Source organism: Colius striatus, chromosome 1, assembly GCF_028858725.1.
Source record: "Colius striatus isolate bColStr4 chromosome 1, bColStr4.1.hap1, whole genome shotgun sequence".
NCBI classification, from domain to species: domain Eukaryota; kingdom Metazoa; phylum Chordata; class Aves; order Coliiformes; family Coliidae; genus Colius; species Colius striatus.
The window spans coordinates 31739092-31756559 of NC_084759.1; the positions used below are offsets into that span (position 1 = coordinate 31739092).

General features: G+C 37.1%; 1 protein-coding gene across 2 annotated transcripts in view; it reads left to right on the forward strand.

The window, feature by feature from the left end:
* VWA8 (von Willebrand factor A domain containing 8) overlaps positions 1–17468 on the forward strand; it is a 182687-nt gene that overhangs the window by 114088 nt on the left and 51131 nt on the right. For both annotated transcript variants that reach the window (XM_061995180.1, XM_061995190.1), the window contains exons 27-35: positions 1124–1232; positions 2119–2257; positions 3549–3751; positions 10515–10631; positions 11092–11156; positions 11258–11383; positions 11998–12107; positions 14160–14314; positions 16013–16214. In XM_061995180.1, the coding sequence (XP_061851164.1) occupies positions 1124–1232; positions 2119–2257; positions 3549–3751; positions 10515–10631; positions 11092–11156; positions 11258–11383; positions 11998–12107; positions 14160–14314; positions 16013–16214 (1226 nt within the window). The remainder of the gene's footprint in view (positions 1–1123; positions 1233–2118; positions 2258–3548; positions 3752–10514; positions 10632–11091; positions 11157–11257; positions 11384–11997; positions 12108–14159; positions 14315–16012; positions 16215–17468) is intronic.

Here is a 17468-nt window from a genome sequence, read left to right on the forward strand (position 1 = left end):
AAAATATCAAGAATAAATGAAACAAGCCTCTAGTATCCAGAAGGGCCAAGGTGTTTGGTGGGGAGAGGGGGGAAAAATATAACAGTAGAAACAAGTATCGTCAGACAGGGCAGAAGAGACCACGCGGATAATTCTAACAAACAGTCTAAGAGAACTTCCTTAAAATAGACTTAGGAGATATTTATAGAAACTGGGAGAAGGAATGTCTTCTGTTCTCTTGCCAAGTCCTGTAGCTGTACAATAATGTGCAACAGCATGTAGCACAGAATTCAGTTTTGATAGGAGATCTCTAGGAGCGACTGATCTCAAATGAAAGAACCCACGGTTGATGAGTTTGTTAGCTTGAAGGGTACTCATGCCAATTAAAAAAGTCAAACTGCTTTCAATGGCTGCAAATCACTTCAGAAATAGAATTTATGTTGTCCTTGTTTTGCTGTCAAGCTACTTTGCCATACACCAGTATTTTCTTTTCCTATATAAATGAGCTTTACTGTGGCCTGTATATTTCTTCCCTAAATAAAAGGTATGGAAATGAAGAAATAAGACCAAAGCAAATAAATGAGATTTTCAAAGATGTCTCTGTCCTTTCTGTAGACTATTGCAACGAAATACTCTCACGTCTCTATGCCTTTGTTCATTTAAGCAGTGGCAAAATATATGGAAATAATTTGTTGAACTTTTATTTCATGGATAACTTGACACAATTTTTACTGCACTTATTCTGCTGGTTTTTTTAGATGAGTATGCCCTTGACAGGAGTTCCTTTGAGTGGTACTGTCTCACCCTACCTGATCTGCATAAAGCAAAGCAAGAGACCATTCGGATATATTTTATTGCATATCTCAAATAATTCAGACTGGAAAAGTTTTCCTTTTGAGGTTATATTGTGAAACTTGCTGCTTCTTTTATGATGCTGTTTAGATTGTGACTATATTAATAACCCAGAAAACTAAAATTCTTGTGATTTAAGACATAAAAGAAATATTTTAGCAAGGAACCATTTTCTACAAGAGAATCTTCAGATATATCTCATTGAGGAAATGCAATTGTTTAAATTATTTATTCAGTATCAGTTGCTGATTAATGAATGTAAAAATGCATTTGTTCCTACATTATTTGACAGACTGCCATTACCAGATCATAAATTTATGGGCTACTGGAAAGTCGATCAGACGGGGAATGCACGACGGAAACTGCTGTGTCCAACAGAAACTCAGAAAATAGCTGTAAAGGTTTGTCTTTTTTTTTTATGATTTCAATGTATCAGGATACAAACTATATAACACGTGATTAATTTCTTCATGCAAAAGAGTATATACAAAGCATGGTCCTTGTTACACCTTCTTGGGTTTTTTCTACTCACCAGAAAAATTAAAGGTTTTGTATAGACCTCACAATGTAACATGATCTTTAAAATCAGTAAGTTTGGTCAGATGTTCTTGAAAAGAGGTTTTTTAAGGACACTGAAAATACTATATTTGAAGGAACTTTGTAACTGTTTTGGAGGAGACTGGTTTCAGACCCCAGTTCTCAACTTTTAGATAAGATCAGAGACTGGAAAAAAGGCTGTTTTCTCTTTCTATTTTGCATGCTGCTGAATTCTTATGAGTCTTTGGCACTGCCAAGTTTGAATCTGAACCTTTGGTACAATTTGACCTGCAGCCAAAGCTTTTAAGTCCTTTTCAGCTTTGAGTTCTTGGCTTAACTTCAGTAATTATTACACTAGTGAATACAGAATAACATGAGCTGCTAATGTGATATAGAGGTGAAATTTAAACTTTATATAATAAGAAATTGCAGTGGACCATCTTTGAAACAAAAATATTCTGGTTTTTTTTTCCTTGTATGGACTGTACATAATACCTCTTCCATGTAATTGATCAATAATGTGTCCAAACCAATAGAAGACTAAAGAGGAAAGGCATAATGGTTTCTGTACTGTAAAGAAAATGGCAGTATGGACATTCTAAGAGCTTGCAAAAAGGCTTTTCCTTTTCCTTCTTATTTATTTAGTAATTGATCTCTTTCTTTTAATAATAGTATTACATCTTGAAGAAAACTAGAAAGAATGATGAGTAGAATATTTCAGCAAGCCTTCATTGTTATTGTTTGTTTTAGGGCCCTGTGTACTTAAATATTCAAGGATTTCCACTGGAACGACATGAATCCAGGTCCCTCAATTTCACAGAAGAACTTGCTTCTTGGACCCTGCCTTTGGGTGAAATTAACATAGTTTGCGATGTCACAGTAACAAAAGGTACGGTAAGAAAAGCTGCTGACTTTTGTGACAGTCTCCAGTATTCCAAATACATGAGACATCCTGGAGATGAGGAAGGACAGGGCTGTCAAATTCATAAGTGCTTTCTGATAGCCAGTGGCACAATATAAAAGGGCAGTATGAGAAATTCTAAGTATAATGACCATACTTCAATGCATTTATAGTAGTGTATAGTTCTAGGTATGTTTTCAGTGGAGTATAGGAACAATATGAGACATTAAAATAGGGGAATAGAGGATCTGGACAATGGGAATGGATTGTAGAAATAATAATTTCTATTTTTCCACTTTTTTTTTTAACATTTAGGTGAAATGCTAAAATAATCAGCCTCTGAAAGTGGAACATAATTTCACCAAGTTATTGTAGTCTTTGTAAGGTCTTTGTATCCTTCTCAAACTAAGAGATGTAGTTAGAACATGCCACAAAATTGCAAGTCTTATTTAGTTTCTATGTTAAACTTCACAAAAAATGATTCTTTGACTTTTCCTCTCTCAATTTAGTTTTAATACAAATCCTTTAACTTGCAGAATGCTAGGCTTTTTTACCCTGTGCTTATACTTATTAAAATTATTTCTCAGTTGATTAAGCCTGCCTTAAGTTACCTGTACTGCTTATGTCTCCAAGTGAATTGCAGTCCAAGTCATTACGAATAGTCATAAGTGTTTTTAGTGCTCATCATTAAACGTGTCTAAACTTCATTGTGCATTGTGAACAGATCACTGGTGATCAATACTGGACCACTGCTTCTTCTGCTTGTAGCTTTAGTTTCAAATACATTATCAGACTTGCGTGACGGCAAAACAGAAATTAGATGGCTTTGTATTTATTGCAAGAGTTGTCTAAAATCAGTCAGGAAGGTGCTATGTGTGAAAAAAAAATCCATGTTAAGTTAGCATTCATCTCATGTTCAATTGTTAAATATATTAATTGGAGGATGGAATAGAGAAGGAGAGAGAGAGAGCCAAGATTATAAACAAGAGCATCTGGACAGATTTTGTATATACTAGCAGCTGGCAGGCACTGCAGTCATGTCTACACAAGTGTGCCTTGGACTACTTGTTTAAAGAATTAATAGTGTTGTGGCAAGATTCTGCTTGTTAGCATTTAATTAGTGTCAAGGGACCATTTGTCTCTTTATCTCCCTATATCAATGTTAGTAACCTTTCTGTACAATTTTCTATATCACCCCCTGAGTTGATGAGATAAATATTTTCAGAAAAGCAACGCACAATGTCAGTAGACTTTCATCAGTTTTATGTTCTTATTTCAGAAGAGGAGACTGAAAATGTTCTTTACGTTACTACATGCAATCCTGTTTCCTTGTACTTCATGAACGTTTCTAGTAAGAGTGGATACTTTGTGGATCTTTATGACCTCTTCCCAAGAACAGTTGGAAGTGTCTGGCAACCTTTTGTGACTGCAGCACCACTGGGAAATCCACTCAAAGGTCAAGTGGTTCTTCATGAAGAGGAGGTAAAAAAAAAAGTTAAAATACAGCTGAACATTTAGTGATGAGCAAAGTAGTGTTGTAAGGATAGCATCACTGAGAAGTCTACCCTGTGGATTGAAATAGCCTGGACAAGTCTACCCACTTCTGAAAGTTTTCTTTTTCACACTACTTAAAACTTGGGAGTTGCCTTCAGCTTTAGTTTTTATGTGGAGATTTTCCCTCTTGCACTTTTTAGATGGAGAGTGTCCTTGCACATCCTTGAAGCTGAGTTCTACCTATTTTTCTTATTTATCTTACTGATAGAGGGAGATTTGCCTTCATGGGATAAAAGGAGATAGTGAGTTCAGGAGTCTCAGTCAAGCAGCATATGTTTGCAGAGTGCAAAGTACAAAGTAAGCTAGTTTATGATGTGAACTTAAGTTCTGCTCCCATCTTGTCCCCTTTTCGCTTTTCACATATTATACAAAAGAGACATTTTCTGAGTCACAAAGTAAAATATTGCTTGTATTTGCTTTGAACCACTATTTTTGATGTTTTTTGAATCCTGCTATTTCTTGTTCTGTAACATCTGGAGTATCAAGAGTAGAAAGAAGACTGTGTAAGCCTTGACATCTAGTGTATCAGCAATGCAAATTTAGAACCACTGACGACTTCAGCATTGGTTTGACTCAAATCCTTTTTTTAAAGGATTGCATACTTTCCACGTACTTTCCATTACTATCAGTGGACTGATTGGAACATTTCAAATTCACAACTTCTTTGCCCAAGAGCAGGAAGACACAACAGTGGATAGAGCTCTGCTTCTGTTCATTTTTAAATATTAATGGTAGCTTATTATGTTACCTACCAGTCATAGTGGTATGACATGAACATTCAATCTGGTCATTATTGTTGATTGGTTTTGTCCTTTTGTTGTTCTGATTTTTTTTTGTGCACGTTTCTCATTAGGTGAGAAACCCCCACCTAGAAGAATCTTTCCTACATTGAGTTGGGGTATTAAGTGGTTTTCAGTCATTTCGTAACTAGTGTCTCTGTGATACTGTTGTTCCAGGAGTATTTGTCAGGTGTTGACACAACTTTATGATCTCAAATGTTACAGTTAAGCTCAATCCCTTGTGAGAAACACAATTCTTCCGGCTTTAGTAAAACTGCCTACGCCTTCTTTAGCTTTACCCTGGAAACTTTCCAATGGCAACCGAAAAACAATATGATTCTGAAGTTACCTGCTTATGGATTGCCTGTGTGATTGTCTCAAACAGCTATAGACATACCATTTGAGCTATTTTGACATGCATATAAGACGTTGGTTTGGTTCTGAACAATCCTTGGCCTTTTTTGGCAAAGTCAGCACAGGAAAGTGTAAAACAGATGGCAGTCTATCACATGTCTAAGAATGTTTAGAATGTCTCACACTTTTTAATATAAAGCTCAGCAATATTCTTTGCTTTCTAAGTCTCTGAATTTCCTCCTGTGAAAATAGTTCTCCTGCTAGTTTTGTTTTTAAACAAATCACAGTAGCGTTTGGGATCAGCAATTAAGTTTTCATCAAAGGTTCATCCATGAAGCTCCAGGTAGTTAACTGTGACTGGTTTTTGCCTGTCCTCATGAAATATATTTTCAGTGACAGTATGAATTAAACCCTGAAATTAAGTTTGTTTTGTGAAGAGACTGTGGTAGCTCAATGTCCCTTTCCAGACTGCTTCAATTTCTCTGGCAGGGCTTATAACAGTGCCAGTTTTAGTCTTGCCTTTCTTAGGAAGTGCTACAGGTGAACAAATCCTATCTGAAAATAAGCCTGTTTTACACTGCTAGAAATTATTACAGAATTATAATATTTTGGATGCTTTGCCTTATCTTAGGACTTTTAACATAGTGTTAACATTAAGACAGACCTTACTCATTTGATTGTGAACTGGCACAGGCTGCCCAGAGGGATTGTGGAGTCTCCTTCCTTGGAGGTCTTCAAGACCCACCTGGAAATGTTCCTGTGCAACCTGATCTAGGTGAACCTGCTTCTGCAGGGGGGTTGGGCTGTATGATCTCTAAAGGCCCCTTCCAACCCTACCATTCTGTGATTCTATGATTCTATGATCTTGCACAGAAAAAAATATAAAAAATAATTCTCTTGTGTATTGCATGTTTGCATCCATAGACTACATTAGTAATTTATTTGACATTGTGTTTTAAATGAAGCACCAAAGCAGAGGTCATATGATACTGTTGATGTCATTTTCACAGCTACTGCTATCCTTCCTTACATTAGGACTCATGTGTTAGGTTCTCTACATTTCTAGTTTCTAGTGAATGAAAAGAGTGATTTTCAAGTAGTTTATTTTTTCCACACAGAGTTTAGATTTTTATTCCCAAATCTTCCTGCAGTGGAGCCATGGAAAAATCTATGTGCTTTCTTTGTGCACCCATGAAATGAGGGAGTTGTCGCTGTATATGACATGAAGTCCATTATTACTGATGTTAGTAGGCAAGTACGCAGTCCAGGTTCCTTCTGTAACCATTGGGAGGGTAATGGTGATCTGCAAGACCAATTTATGCCAGCTAAGGTAGAGCATGGTGAATTGCCCTCTGGAGGTGTCTCTCTCTTTCTGTTGGCTACAGAAGGAGCCTTGATGCATAGTCAAGATGCTTACTTTCAGGTGTGCTAAGGTCATTGGCAGCTATAACCTCAGAATTTCCTGCATTCTCATCTTAAAACGAGTAACTTAGTGGCACATCTGAATTTTGGGCAAGGCTTCAAGGGTCAGCTGCTTGTGCAAGAGTGTATCAAACAGACCTTCAAGAAAAATAATAAATTCAAGTGATGTACGATGCTTTAGAAGTTCATCTACATGAAATCAAGAAATATTAACAGTATTTGCAGAAATGAGAAATAGCATGTATTAAATAAAAAAAGTCCACTTGACAGCTGATATTTCATAGATAATATAATCCATTAATTAGACAATACCAAGAGCTAAAGATTTTTCCCAATTATTTGCTTTAATAAAGGTCTTTGGAGATGAATGTTTCTGACTAAGTTATAAAAAAGAGCAATTTTAAATGGATGATAACCTTATTGGAAAGGATAAGATGATGATATTGTGGCTCTTCAAATAGGCTTGTGTGATATATTTCCCAGATGACATCCATCTGGATTCAATAAAGCCCTCCAGTGAAATAAAATGAAAAATCACCATTCCTTCTTGTCCTTTTAAATAAAATTTTACTAAAACTAAACTCCTTGGGGATTTAACTCAATAACACAAATCAGAGATTTATCTGTTTTTAAGCCTTATTTACATCTTCCTGAAAGAAAGAGTAGATGATTCTGTTTCTCACGGTGGCCATTGGTCTCAGTGAGCGCAGCCTGTTTTGAGTCTCTCTTTTTGTTCAGACTAAGCTGACAGACTTTGACAAAGAATTCAGAAATAAGTTAGTTCCTTATAAGATGGGAATTGCATTCATCCTTTCGAAGCGGCAATGCCTCTGCCCTGTCCTCCTCATGAGTACTTCAGGGTGTACCCCATTTCCTATAAAGCTTTCTGCCCAGCTATTTCACTTTTTTCTTTCTGCATCTAATGCTTTTAACACTGAGGTGAGCAAATCCAGACCGAAAAGAATTCTGATAACTTTGTGCGTGATTTTATGTTTGATTATGGGAGAAAAATGTACATGGACAATTGATTTGCACACAAATTAACCGCATGCTTCCATTTTTTCTCACAAGTACTTTGCTCCGTTGAAAGGCTGTAACTGGACATAGAGAGTAAACTACAGTCTGCTTTAGGGAGCACAACAAGCTTTGCCCAGGTAGTGTCCTGCCAGCATCCTTTACCTCTGTTTTTATCTTTCTCAGTCAAGAAGGTATGGAGAGAAAGTGCTTTTCCCTGTTGCACATGCTGCTGGAGCTCTTTGTCAAAGCTCTTAGAGAGCAAGAGGGTGAAGGAGTCTGTGGCACAGAAGCTGATACAGAGATCCATCTTGCTTACTTCATGTAAAAGATGTGAAACATCCTTTAAAAGCATTGTTGTTTTTTTTTTAAACAGTTTTATCTGGCCTGAAACACAGTGGGGACCTGTGTATGGAGGGACCTGCTAGTAGTAATGTCTGAAACATCCAGTCATCATAATATTCTGGTGTATGTGTTCTGGAGGAAGAGTATGTTCTTAAAAAACTAGCTGACACTAAATTCTCTTCTCTTTTTTTGGAATTATATAAGAATAATTTTCTATAAGCACATCTTACAAAAAAAAAGAAAGATGTGCTTATATATAAAGTGCTCCTTCTATAGAAAAGGTGAAGACTTTCATTTTCCATAAGCACAGAACTTCTGTCTCTGTTTACTGTTCTCACTTTGCTGAAGTCTCCACTAAATCCAGTCTCCCAAATCATATGAAAGACACCACTCACATTAATTAAAACACCAGTAATCCACTTGCCTACATTTCCCACCTCTGAAGGCGTGGGAGTTTGAGTCCCAAACCATAGATTCTTGCACAGATTTTCTCACTTGAACCAAATGAGCAACATTATATGTCTATATCTGCCTAATATTTACAGTGTCAGGATTGTTGCATGTCTATCACTGAAGCAGTTTGAGTGGCACTAATAGAAAAGATACTCGTCAACCAGGAGGTAAGGAGATGTACAGAGTAGTTTCCCTACAAAGCTAAGAATCAGCTTCATCTGAAGCTAAAAAGAGCCTGTGTTTGCGAGCTTGCTTGCTGGGGATGTGAGCATCAAGGGCAGAAGAGTGAGTTCAGGGAGAAGGAAACAAGAAGGTTAAATGGAATTATGTGTGCTGTCCCACTCTGAAACGAGTGTATTCCTTCCCCTAGCTCTCCTCACTCTCTGTGAGACCATAAGGGACAACTTCCCATACCAGCAAACTGAAATCACAGCCCTGTTTGGTTTAAGGACTTCTAAGAGGAAAATGCCGTCTAAAATAAAAACAGCAGTAAGGAAAGGGAAACTTTGCAGTAACTAAAAATAAAGACGCACCACTTCATGAGATTGGTTATTGCATCTGCCCAGAGTTTGGAATTCCAGACATCAGGGTCGGGAGGTCACCCAAAGGTTACTTTTCTCCCAGTCGAGAACAAACACAGCGGAATCGCACACCAACGTATTTTCCCAGCCCACTTGAAGAGTTGCCAAAGCTGCTCTTGGATGTGTTCGCAAGTGACGCAAAAATCTATTCTTAAACACAGACAGAATATACATCAGTCACTTAGCACAGAAGGAAACTATTAACATCAAAAGGGGTGGAGTAGAGAGACTTTTTATATTACCAACTGCTCTCATAAATTTCACGCTAAGTGGAAGAGTGTAATTGATTCGTACGTGTTCTCTGTCTCACGTGGAAGAGTAATGCAGTGCTTTGGTTCAGTGGTGCTGCTGCAGAATTACATAAATAAAGTATGGCACAAAACCAAAATCTTAAGCAAATGCCCCTTTTATTTTTTTTTCCTGAACTACATTTCTATAATTTTGGTTTATAATACATAAGAAAGCTTCTTTTTTTAGAAGTAGTGAACTTTAGCTGAAATTCCCAAATGCCCCAAATAACGTGGCAATATTTTAAATGCTTTACCATATTTAGCTTTGAGTGACTCTCATTATTAAATAAAATCTATTCTCCCCAATGATCCTAGTGAAAGTATGAAACTTACCCAAAAAGAACAAAACTGCTGTGACTCAGATTGTTTGTAGTTGTTTGATTTAGGAGAATTTATGGGAATCAATGTTTTACTCCCTTAACATCTCTTGTGCGTTATTGCAGATGTTGTACGTCGACAGTTTACTTTTAGCAAGTTCTTGGAGGACATAATGTACTTGCAGAAACTAACTTTTCCTTGAATGGCAAACAAAAAATTCAACCCTAGGCTTAATTAACTCGTTCTTCTGTAACTTTTACATTTCATTTGATGCAGTTAAGATTGGCCTGAATGATTGTTCTCTTGAATTCTTAGTTAAACACATTAGGAGCAGCTATAGCACTTCATAAAAAGAAAGGTTTAAAATGCCCCCATCATTGGACATCATATGTGAACTCTGGGGCACTGAGGAACAAACTGAGGTATCTAAAGAAGTTCAAGATTTAGTATGCCAGATTTTCATGTGTGATATATGAAGGACACTTGGACCGCTCAGTTCAGTTTCCTGTTTACTTCTATCTCCATCCTCTTGAATCATCCTGCTGTCTTTCAACAGTTGTCCTACCTCTGACACTGTAAGCTGTCTGAGCAGGCAGGTTACAGGATTGTCACGCACTGGGATATTTAATAGGCTCCACTGTATCAGAAGCGTGGAGAGACAATACTAAGCCATTTCTTCTCTCACCAGTTTTTCACCTTCAGTGTATCTTAAGTAATGGCTGCTTTAGAGGAATGCTAAAAAACCATAACAACTGAAATGTAATATTTTAGTGATTTGACAGAATGGAACTGGTATGTCTCTCACCTCTAGCTGACTACAGCTTGGACATGTAAGTCATACTGGCCTAGTTCCTAGAGCTCATGGAGAAATAAATGTGAGCTGTACACATGTAAAACATTGTGGAAAAAATGAAATATTGTTCCAGCCTTTTTTGCATGTACTTAACCTCTGCAATTAAATTTCTCCATGGGCTTTGAAAGGAACTGAGAAGATTCAGCCAATGTTTTCCAAGAAAATTGAGATCATCTTCTCAAAATGTCCTAAGTTGCTACAGGTGCAGAATACGGCTTCAGATGGATTTGTTGTCTCTTTAAATGGGTTTGAGATGTACACTGATCTGCTTTTCATCTACAGAGCAATGTTGTGTTGTTGCTGGATACAAACAATGGTGCCCTTCACCGAATTCTGCTCTTACCAGATTCTCAGGAGACTAGTAAGAAAACATCTTGGTGGAGCAGCAAAGAAGAGATGGTGAGGAATAGCACCTGCCTTTATTATACTAGGGTGTTTGTGTTTTTTTAAATCAAAGATCAATATTGGAAAAACTGCCCTAGGATCATTTGTCTTTAATTTTTTACTCTTATTTGTGTTTAACTACCTTACACATGAAAGAGCAGTTAGGGATAGCAATGTGAAAAACATGAGTAAGTTGTATTGTCTGAGAGTATGAATCTTTAAAATATCCCTCTTTGCACCTACAACTGGGAATAATGGAACATTTCATTACAAGGGTTTATGTCCAAAATAAATTAACTCATTTATGATGCAATTGTGTGGCTGGAGACAAGGCAGGATGTGTAGCATTTTTAGAGGTAGTGCTATGGGTTATTTTGAATAAAGGAAGAATGTAGTACACTTTCATGGGAGTCAGGGAAACTCACTGGGATGAACCTGACAAACAGTAATTGCTGTATGACGTATTTTTAAACAGAGCAGCTACAAAATGTGCCGAGAGTTTTCACACAAAAACTGGCTGGTGTTCTACAAAGAAGCAGGGTGAGAGTAAACTATATCCTTGTGTTATATTGTTTTATAACAGATCGCATAGTGTACATCTCAGTATCTGATTATTCTTTTCTTGGCTTCGAATTTTACAGAAACCGCCTTATCGTGCTGGATGTATTAGAAGGTCAAACTCATACCATCTCACTTCCAATCAATCTGAAATCTGTTTTCCTGGTGGCTGAAGACCGGTGGCTCTTGGTGGAAAATGAAACAAATCAGTTAGTTAAACCTAGTTTTCTTGATGGCATTATTTCTTGTTTGTTCAGGAGCTTCACTCCTGGTCCAAGAGTTGTCTTTTTTCAGGTCGTGAGGCTGGCTAGACTTAAAACAGTTGATGTTTAAGATGCAGATTTGCTCTGGAAAAAGTGCAAGTGTCCAGAAATGAATAGAGTATGCCTGCCTAAATTCATGACCCTGAAAATCTAGATGAGCTTTAATTGTATGCGTGGTAATACTGTTTTTACTAAGGTGATGTTGATCTTTAGAAATGAGAGGGACCTAGCTTTGGAAATATAGAGATAGCATCCAGAGTTAGTGGCTGCTTACTTTACTTTTGTGATCATGTGAAAGAAATATTACTCTGCTGTCTTATTTTTATAAACATACAGCAAATGAAAATGTGTAAATAGTTACCAGAAGACAAATCTGCCACTTGCTGGCTTCCCCTTTCCTATTTCACAGATGTTTGGTGAATGATATTTAGTTTTGGTAAAAGGTGTTGATAACCTTGTTTATATAAATGTAGAATGTATTCATTATTTCAGAAGATAAAAGTCCTTGTTTAGATTTGCAGGCTTAATCAGGAACTGTTATAACTGTGTATCCTCTACAGGAAATTTCTTTTAACCAAGCGTGCCCATATGGAAGCTGAAGACAGTGATGTTTGCCAGCTGTATGCACTGAGCGAAGAGCCAGCTGACATGGGATTTGGATTAACAACGGGTACTGAATGCAAGCTTGGCCTCTTGTTGGGTTGTTTGGGGTTTTATGGGTAATCATTTCTGTGTTTGCAGCTACACAAACAACGCTCCTTTACTTTAAAGGTCTGGGTAACCTTCTCTCTGATCTACTTTTTGTCCTCCCCTTACCATGTTTGGTCAATAATAGCTTTTTTGCAAAATATGGCAAATTCTATGCCCAAACGTCAGATTATTTGAATAAAGCATCTTTGTTTCACTGGAGCTTTTAAGATGCTCAGTCATGGACTTTCAGGAAATGCAGTACAAGCACAGAGAATGGAGAAGTAAATACAATGTCTAGGCAGATATTAGAATATAGGAATACAAGGGACCAAATATGTTGATGAGTCCAGTCTGTACGTGTTGCGGGTCTGTTATACACACTCAGTTGAGCTAGAAGACATTTTCCAACACAAAAAAAAATCAAAAGACCTACTGTTGGAACAGAAATCACAGTTTCTGAAATTCTGCAGGTAGTGTGTGGGAGGACACTGAGACCATCACACCTGTATTAAATGACAGTGGGAATTTGTTCTGTAAAATTCCCAAATGGTGTTAGGCATTGAGGCATGTCTTAGCTACAGAAAAAGGCAGAAATCACCAGTGGCCATCATTCTGCATTGTAAGGTCTCTGCCTATCTTCAGATCTTATGACATTTTTAACCCTGAGCATTTGATCACGGTGCAAAAAAACCTTTAGTCTGCCTGGTTTAATAATACCGGAATTGCAGGTGCGTCCCACCTAACAGTTTGTAGGCTTTAACCTATCTCCAGTGTGTCTCGGACAGCGGGAAAAAATAGAGAAACCACTTTGTATCAGTTAAAGAGAGAAAAAAAATGTAGCTAGCATGAGTATGAAGAATGAGATTAACACAGAATAAACATGGTACAAGCAAATGTTATTGACAAATAACAAACACAGCTTGTTTTATACAAACAGCAGCAAAACCAAAGACTCTAACCACAGCTTAAACGTCTGGGATCCTTTTAATCTGTTATACAGTTTACTCTATCAACTTATCGAGATCCATCAGAGCACAGTAGTTTCCTTCCTCTTACTACCTTATTTAGAAACTATTACGGAGTATCATTCCTCAGATGGGTAGAAACACTATTATAATTTACAGTCCTCAAACTATTTGTGGACAGTTTATTGCTGCATGCTTTTTGTGCTATTTCTATCTTTTTTTATGTTATTTCTTCTCTTCCAATCTAAAAAGTGATCATATCCCCTCTCTACTTTTTTCCAAATCATCCAGCAAACCCTGATTATACCATCTTCAGCATGTTCTCATTCTTTGAGGCAGAACCTGTGGCAGGAGAACTAAGAAAAGGTAGACCAGTGTGGGTTTGCCACTGACCCAAACCAGTACCCCATTCATCCTTTGAGGGAGAAAAGATTTTTCTCCCACTGCCAGGTAAATGAAATAGTCTGCCCACTGAAGGAGAAACAGTCTGTGCTGCAGAGCTAAAGATAAACTAAAGATAGCAAGTTCTGACTGTGTTGATGGTTGAGGAAAGGTAAAAGGCTGTTACGGTTGCACAGAATAAAACTCAGTTCTCCTTAGCTTAAAGACAAGGAAAACTAGGCCATTATTTACCAGAAATTTCTTACAAATAACATTATTTAAATTACAAGCAGCAAGACAGCCACTAAGAAATGTCACGTCCATACTTACCTGTGCAAACCTACCTCTTGCCTTTTTGTGCATTTGCATAATGATCTCCAATGAGATCACACGCTGCTCTGTTCCACAGGCTTCCTGCCTCGTTTGCACAGTAGAGGGCAAAATTAGGTGGTGTAAGCAACTACAAAGCTAGTATTTCCTGATTTTAAGCACTTGACTTTAAAAACCCATTATTTCCTGGCTTATTTTCTGTGTTACAGTACAGTATAATCAAAACTTCTGCATTTTAGTAATTTTATGCTTAAAGTAATAGCAATGATCAGTGCTCCGCACTCTTACAGTTAATATTGTTTCCTATTGCACATCTGGATTGAATGTCTTTCATTTTGTTTGATTTCCCTGTTTAGCATCAGAGCTGTGTGTGCCACATGCAGTTTCAAGTGACCAGCTATCTTCAGAAAACCTCAGTGCAGCTGTGGGACAAAAAATCAGCTCCCCCAACAGGATTTTCTCAGATGAACATCATTATGCCACTATTGTTATTGGTTTCCCAGACCTCTTGGTAAATACTCAGCATTATTATACAATGAAGTAACATGATCTCATTTATTCTGTAACCATTTAAATACCTGTTTATGAAATGACATGTAAAAAGAAGGGAATAGCAGTGAATGACAAAATCATGTAGTGTATATCATTTGGTAGGGTAGTCTAATCCAGAAGGATTTCAGTGGAGTTTTAAATGGTTAGGAATTGGACAACATAATATCTAGCACAGACAAAAGTATTGTAGCTAAGAGCTGAATAGTTCCAGTTAGAGGAATAATTCCTAAATCATATGGGTTTATGTATTTTTAACTAAAGATAACCATCGAGAAAAAGGGTATGAGTATCATTTTAGACTGTTCAGTGTGAACTTTTTTACTCAGTGTGCAGCTGCTAGCAAGGCTGTAGATTTAAGAAAAAGGAAAAAGATATAGAAAATGGTAATAAACCTACAGAGCCCATTCACTATGTAATAATGCAGTGAAGTGAAAATACTGTATGTAGTTGTGCTCACTCCCATGGCACAATTAGAAAGGGACCTGAAATGAAAGTGAAACTTAGGAATTTAATGACTAAGGCTGTTGAGAGGAATGGAGGTAAACACAGGGGAAGGAAATGTTTAATTATTTGGATTTACTTATATTTACTGTCTAGTTATACATAAAAAGGTGTGGTGCTTATGGAGTAAATAATTCTTTCTCATGTTTGCTTAATAAATTGGAACAAATAAAAGTTTTAACTGTTGACAGACATGAAGTTTGGGAAAGCCAAATGATTGAAGAAAATCCTCTGAAATCCTAAATGATTCAACAGTATACTTTTGTCAATAAGGCTTTCCTTGCCAGTGCTGTTAGCTTTTGAATTTTACTTGATTTGGATTTATATTGCCAGGTTGATCATACTAGCTTTTCCTATTATTTATAATAGATGTGAATTTATTGCTGGAAAGGGAGATAGTCTAGAAGAGGGAGCAGTGAAGATGCTACATACTTCAATATCAATGCTGGTGATGAAGCGTTTTGCTCTCTCTGGTTTAGACTGGGGCCCTGTCTTTCCTTATCCATGGTTTCAAATGTCCATGTAAATGTCAGGAGTGCTAAAGGTAAATGTGAGGCTGGTGGGATGAATCTTCAGATTCAGTGTTTAATGTACATTAATGTGTTTAATGTAATGGTACAGGCTTATTATAAGCAAGTTTTCTATGCTTCTATTCATAATAGCAATGTTCAGCTGACCAAAGGTAAAGGCCTTCTTCAAGATGAGATAGATGATTTATTCTCTAGGATCTACTGACTATAGCAAGAGATGAAGCACCTGTTTTACATTTGGACCTCTACATTTATGTCTCTGAACCTGGAGCCAAATCCCAGCCTTAATTCCCAGCTTTGAGTTAATTTCCAAAGTATAGTTTGATTCTAGGTTAGGTTATTTCAATGCTTTCTGTCCTGGTTCAGCATGCCAAAAAATAACAATTGATTCAACTTCAGATCTTCAAAGACTCTCAATTCCTAAAGTCTGTTGTTTTTCACTCCTATAGGATTTTTTTAAGACAAAATAATCTGTGTCTTTTCCTTGCCATGTTGTGACAGGAGAGGTAACCACAGTAGCTAGTTTTGATTTGAAATTACATAAGGACTGGAACTTATCAAGCAACATTTGTTCTTAGGCTCAGTAATAGTAATCTTTTGTTCAGTAGTCTCCTTCTCTCTTACAGTCTCCCAGTGAAGTGTATACCTGGAAAAGAAACTCTTCTCTAAGTCGCAGAAGTGCTTCTCCTTCTGATACATTTTATTATGGATCCCGGAGGAAAACAGAAGCTGCAAAACAAACCAATTGTGTAACTTTATTGGCTTCTAATCAAATAGTCAGAATTTTAGCACCTGGAGATGTGCCTTTGAAAGACATTTACCCAAAAGGTAAGAGGTTCACATGCTTGTGCTGCAACAACTGTAGACACTTGTTTTTGTTTTGTAAACTGCCATCACTCATGAATTTTTCTGAAATGTTTTTATGGAATCACAAAGAAAGCATTTGAGGAGGGATGAGAGTAGTTGCACTCATTCTTAAAATTAATTTGGATCTTGGTCACATGCTCAGTTATACTACTGAGGAATTAACAGGATACCTACAGTGTGAATGAATATCACAGTAGATGGGATCTCCCTCTGTCCACACTGAGAACCAGATACAGGTATATGATCGTTCCAGTTCAAAAACTCAGCCTGCAGCAGTATGTCCAACATCTGCTTAGTGCCACATAAACAACGCAGTGATAAGACAAACCTCTTGTCTATCTAGCTCAGTATTCTGTCTTCAGGAATGCCAATAGGAGAGGTTATTTCAGGGATGCAGGTGAGCCTGGCCACTTCTGTGTCTCTCTTCATACTTTCTCAACATTTGCAGGGGTTTTTTTTTGTTAGGGATGTTGCTGATGACATCCCTGCTGCAGCCTTGAAGTCACCTTTTATGGACTCGTTATCCACAAGTTTATCAGGTCCCTTTTTGAACTTGTGTGTCTCCACAGGAAGCTCACAAGTTCACTAATCTCTGTGATCAACTGATCTACCAAAATTTGTCAAGTGCCCTTCATTCTAACATTGGAGGGTTGAGTGAGTAACAGCTCTAAAATTAGTTTAGCCATCACCTTCATGACTTTGTAAATCTCAGTCTCATCTACATTCTCTCCAAACTGAAGAGACTCAGGCTTTTAGTTCACTTGTCCACGAGCATATTGCATGAGCAACATTGACATACTGCAAAACCGTCTTCCACATGTACATTTAAAACTAAAAATGTACTAATTCGTGCTAAATAACAGCATTTATGAGTTTTGCATTAATTACCTCTAGAAATCTCTTTAAATACATCAGCACAAGAAGCTCTTCCTGATTTATTGTGTATGTGAACTTTGTCCTAGAATAAATGCTTTATTCCAAACTAACTCCCTTTTACAAAATAAATGATCTCATATGTCTGCTCTCATTTAATGCAAATTAGCCTCCCCGTGTAATCCTTTTATTTATTACTGAAAGGATAAAACATTTACCTGACTGAAGAAGCAAAGTCAAAGAGAGGGTAGAAAACTGAAGATACCTGCATTTGTAAGGAATAGATTTGCTTTTTCAAAGGTTAAACGTAATAAAAAAGAGTTAGCATGATAATCTTAGAAC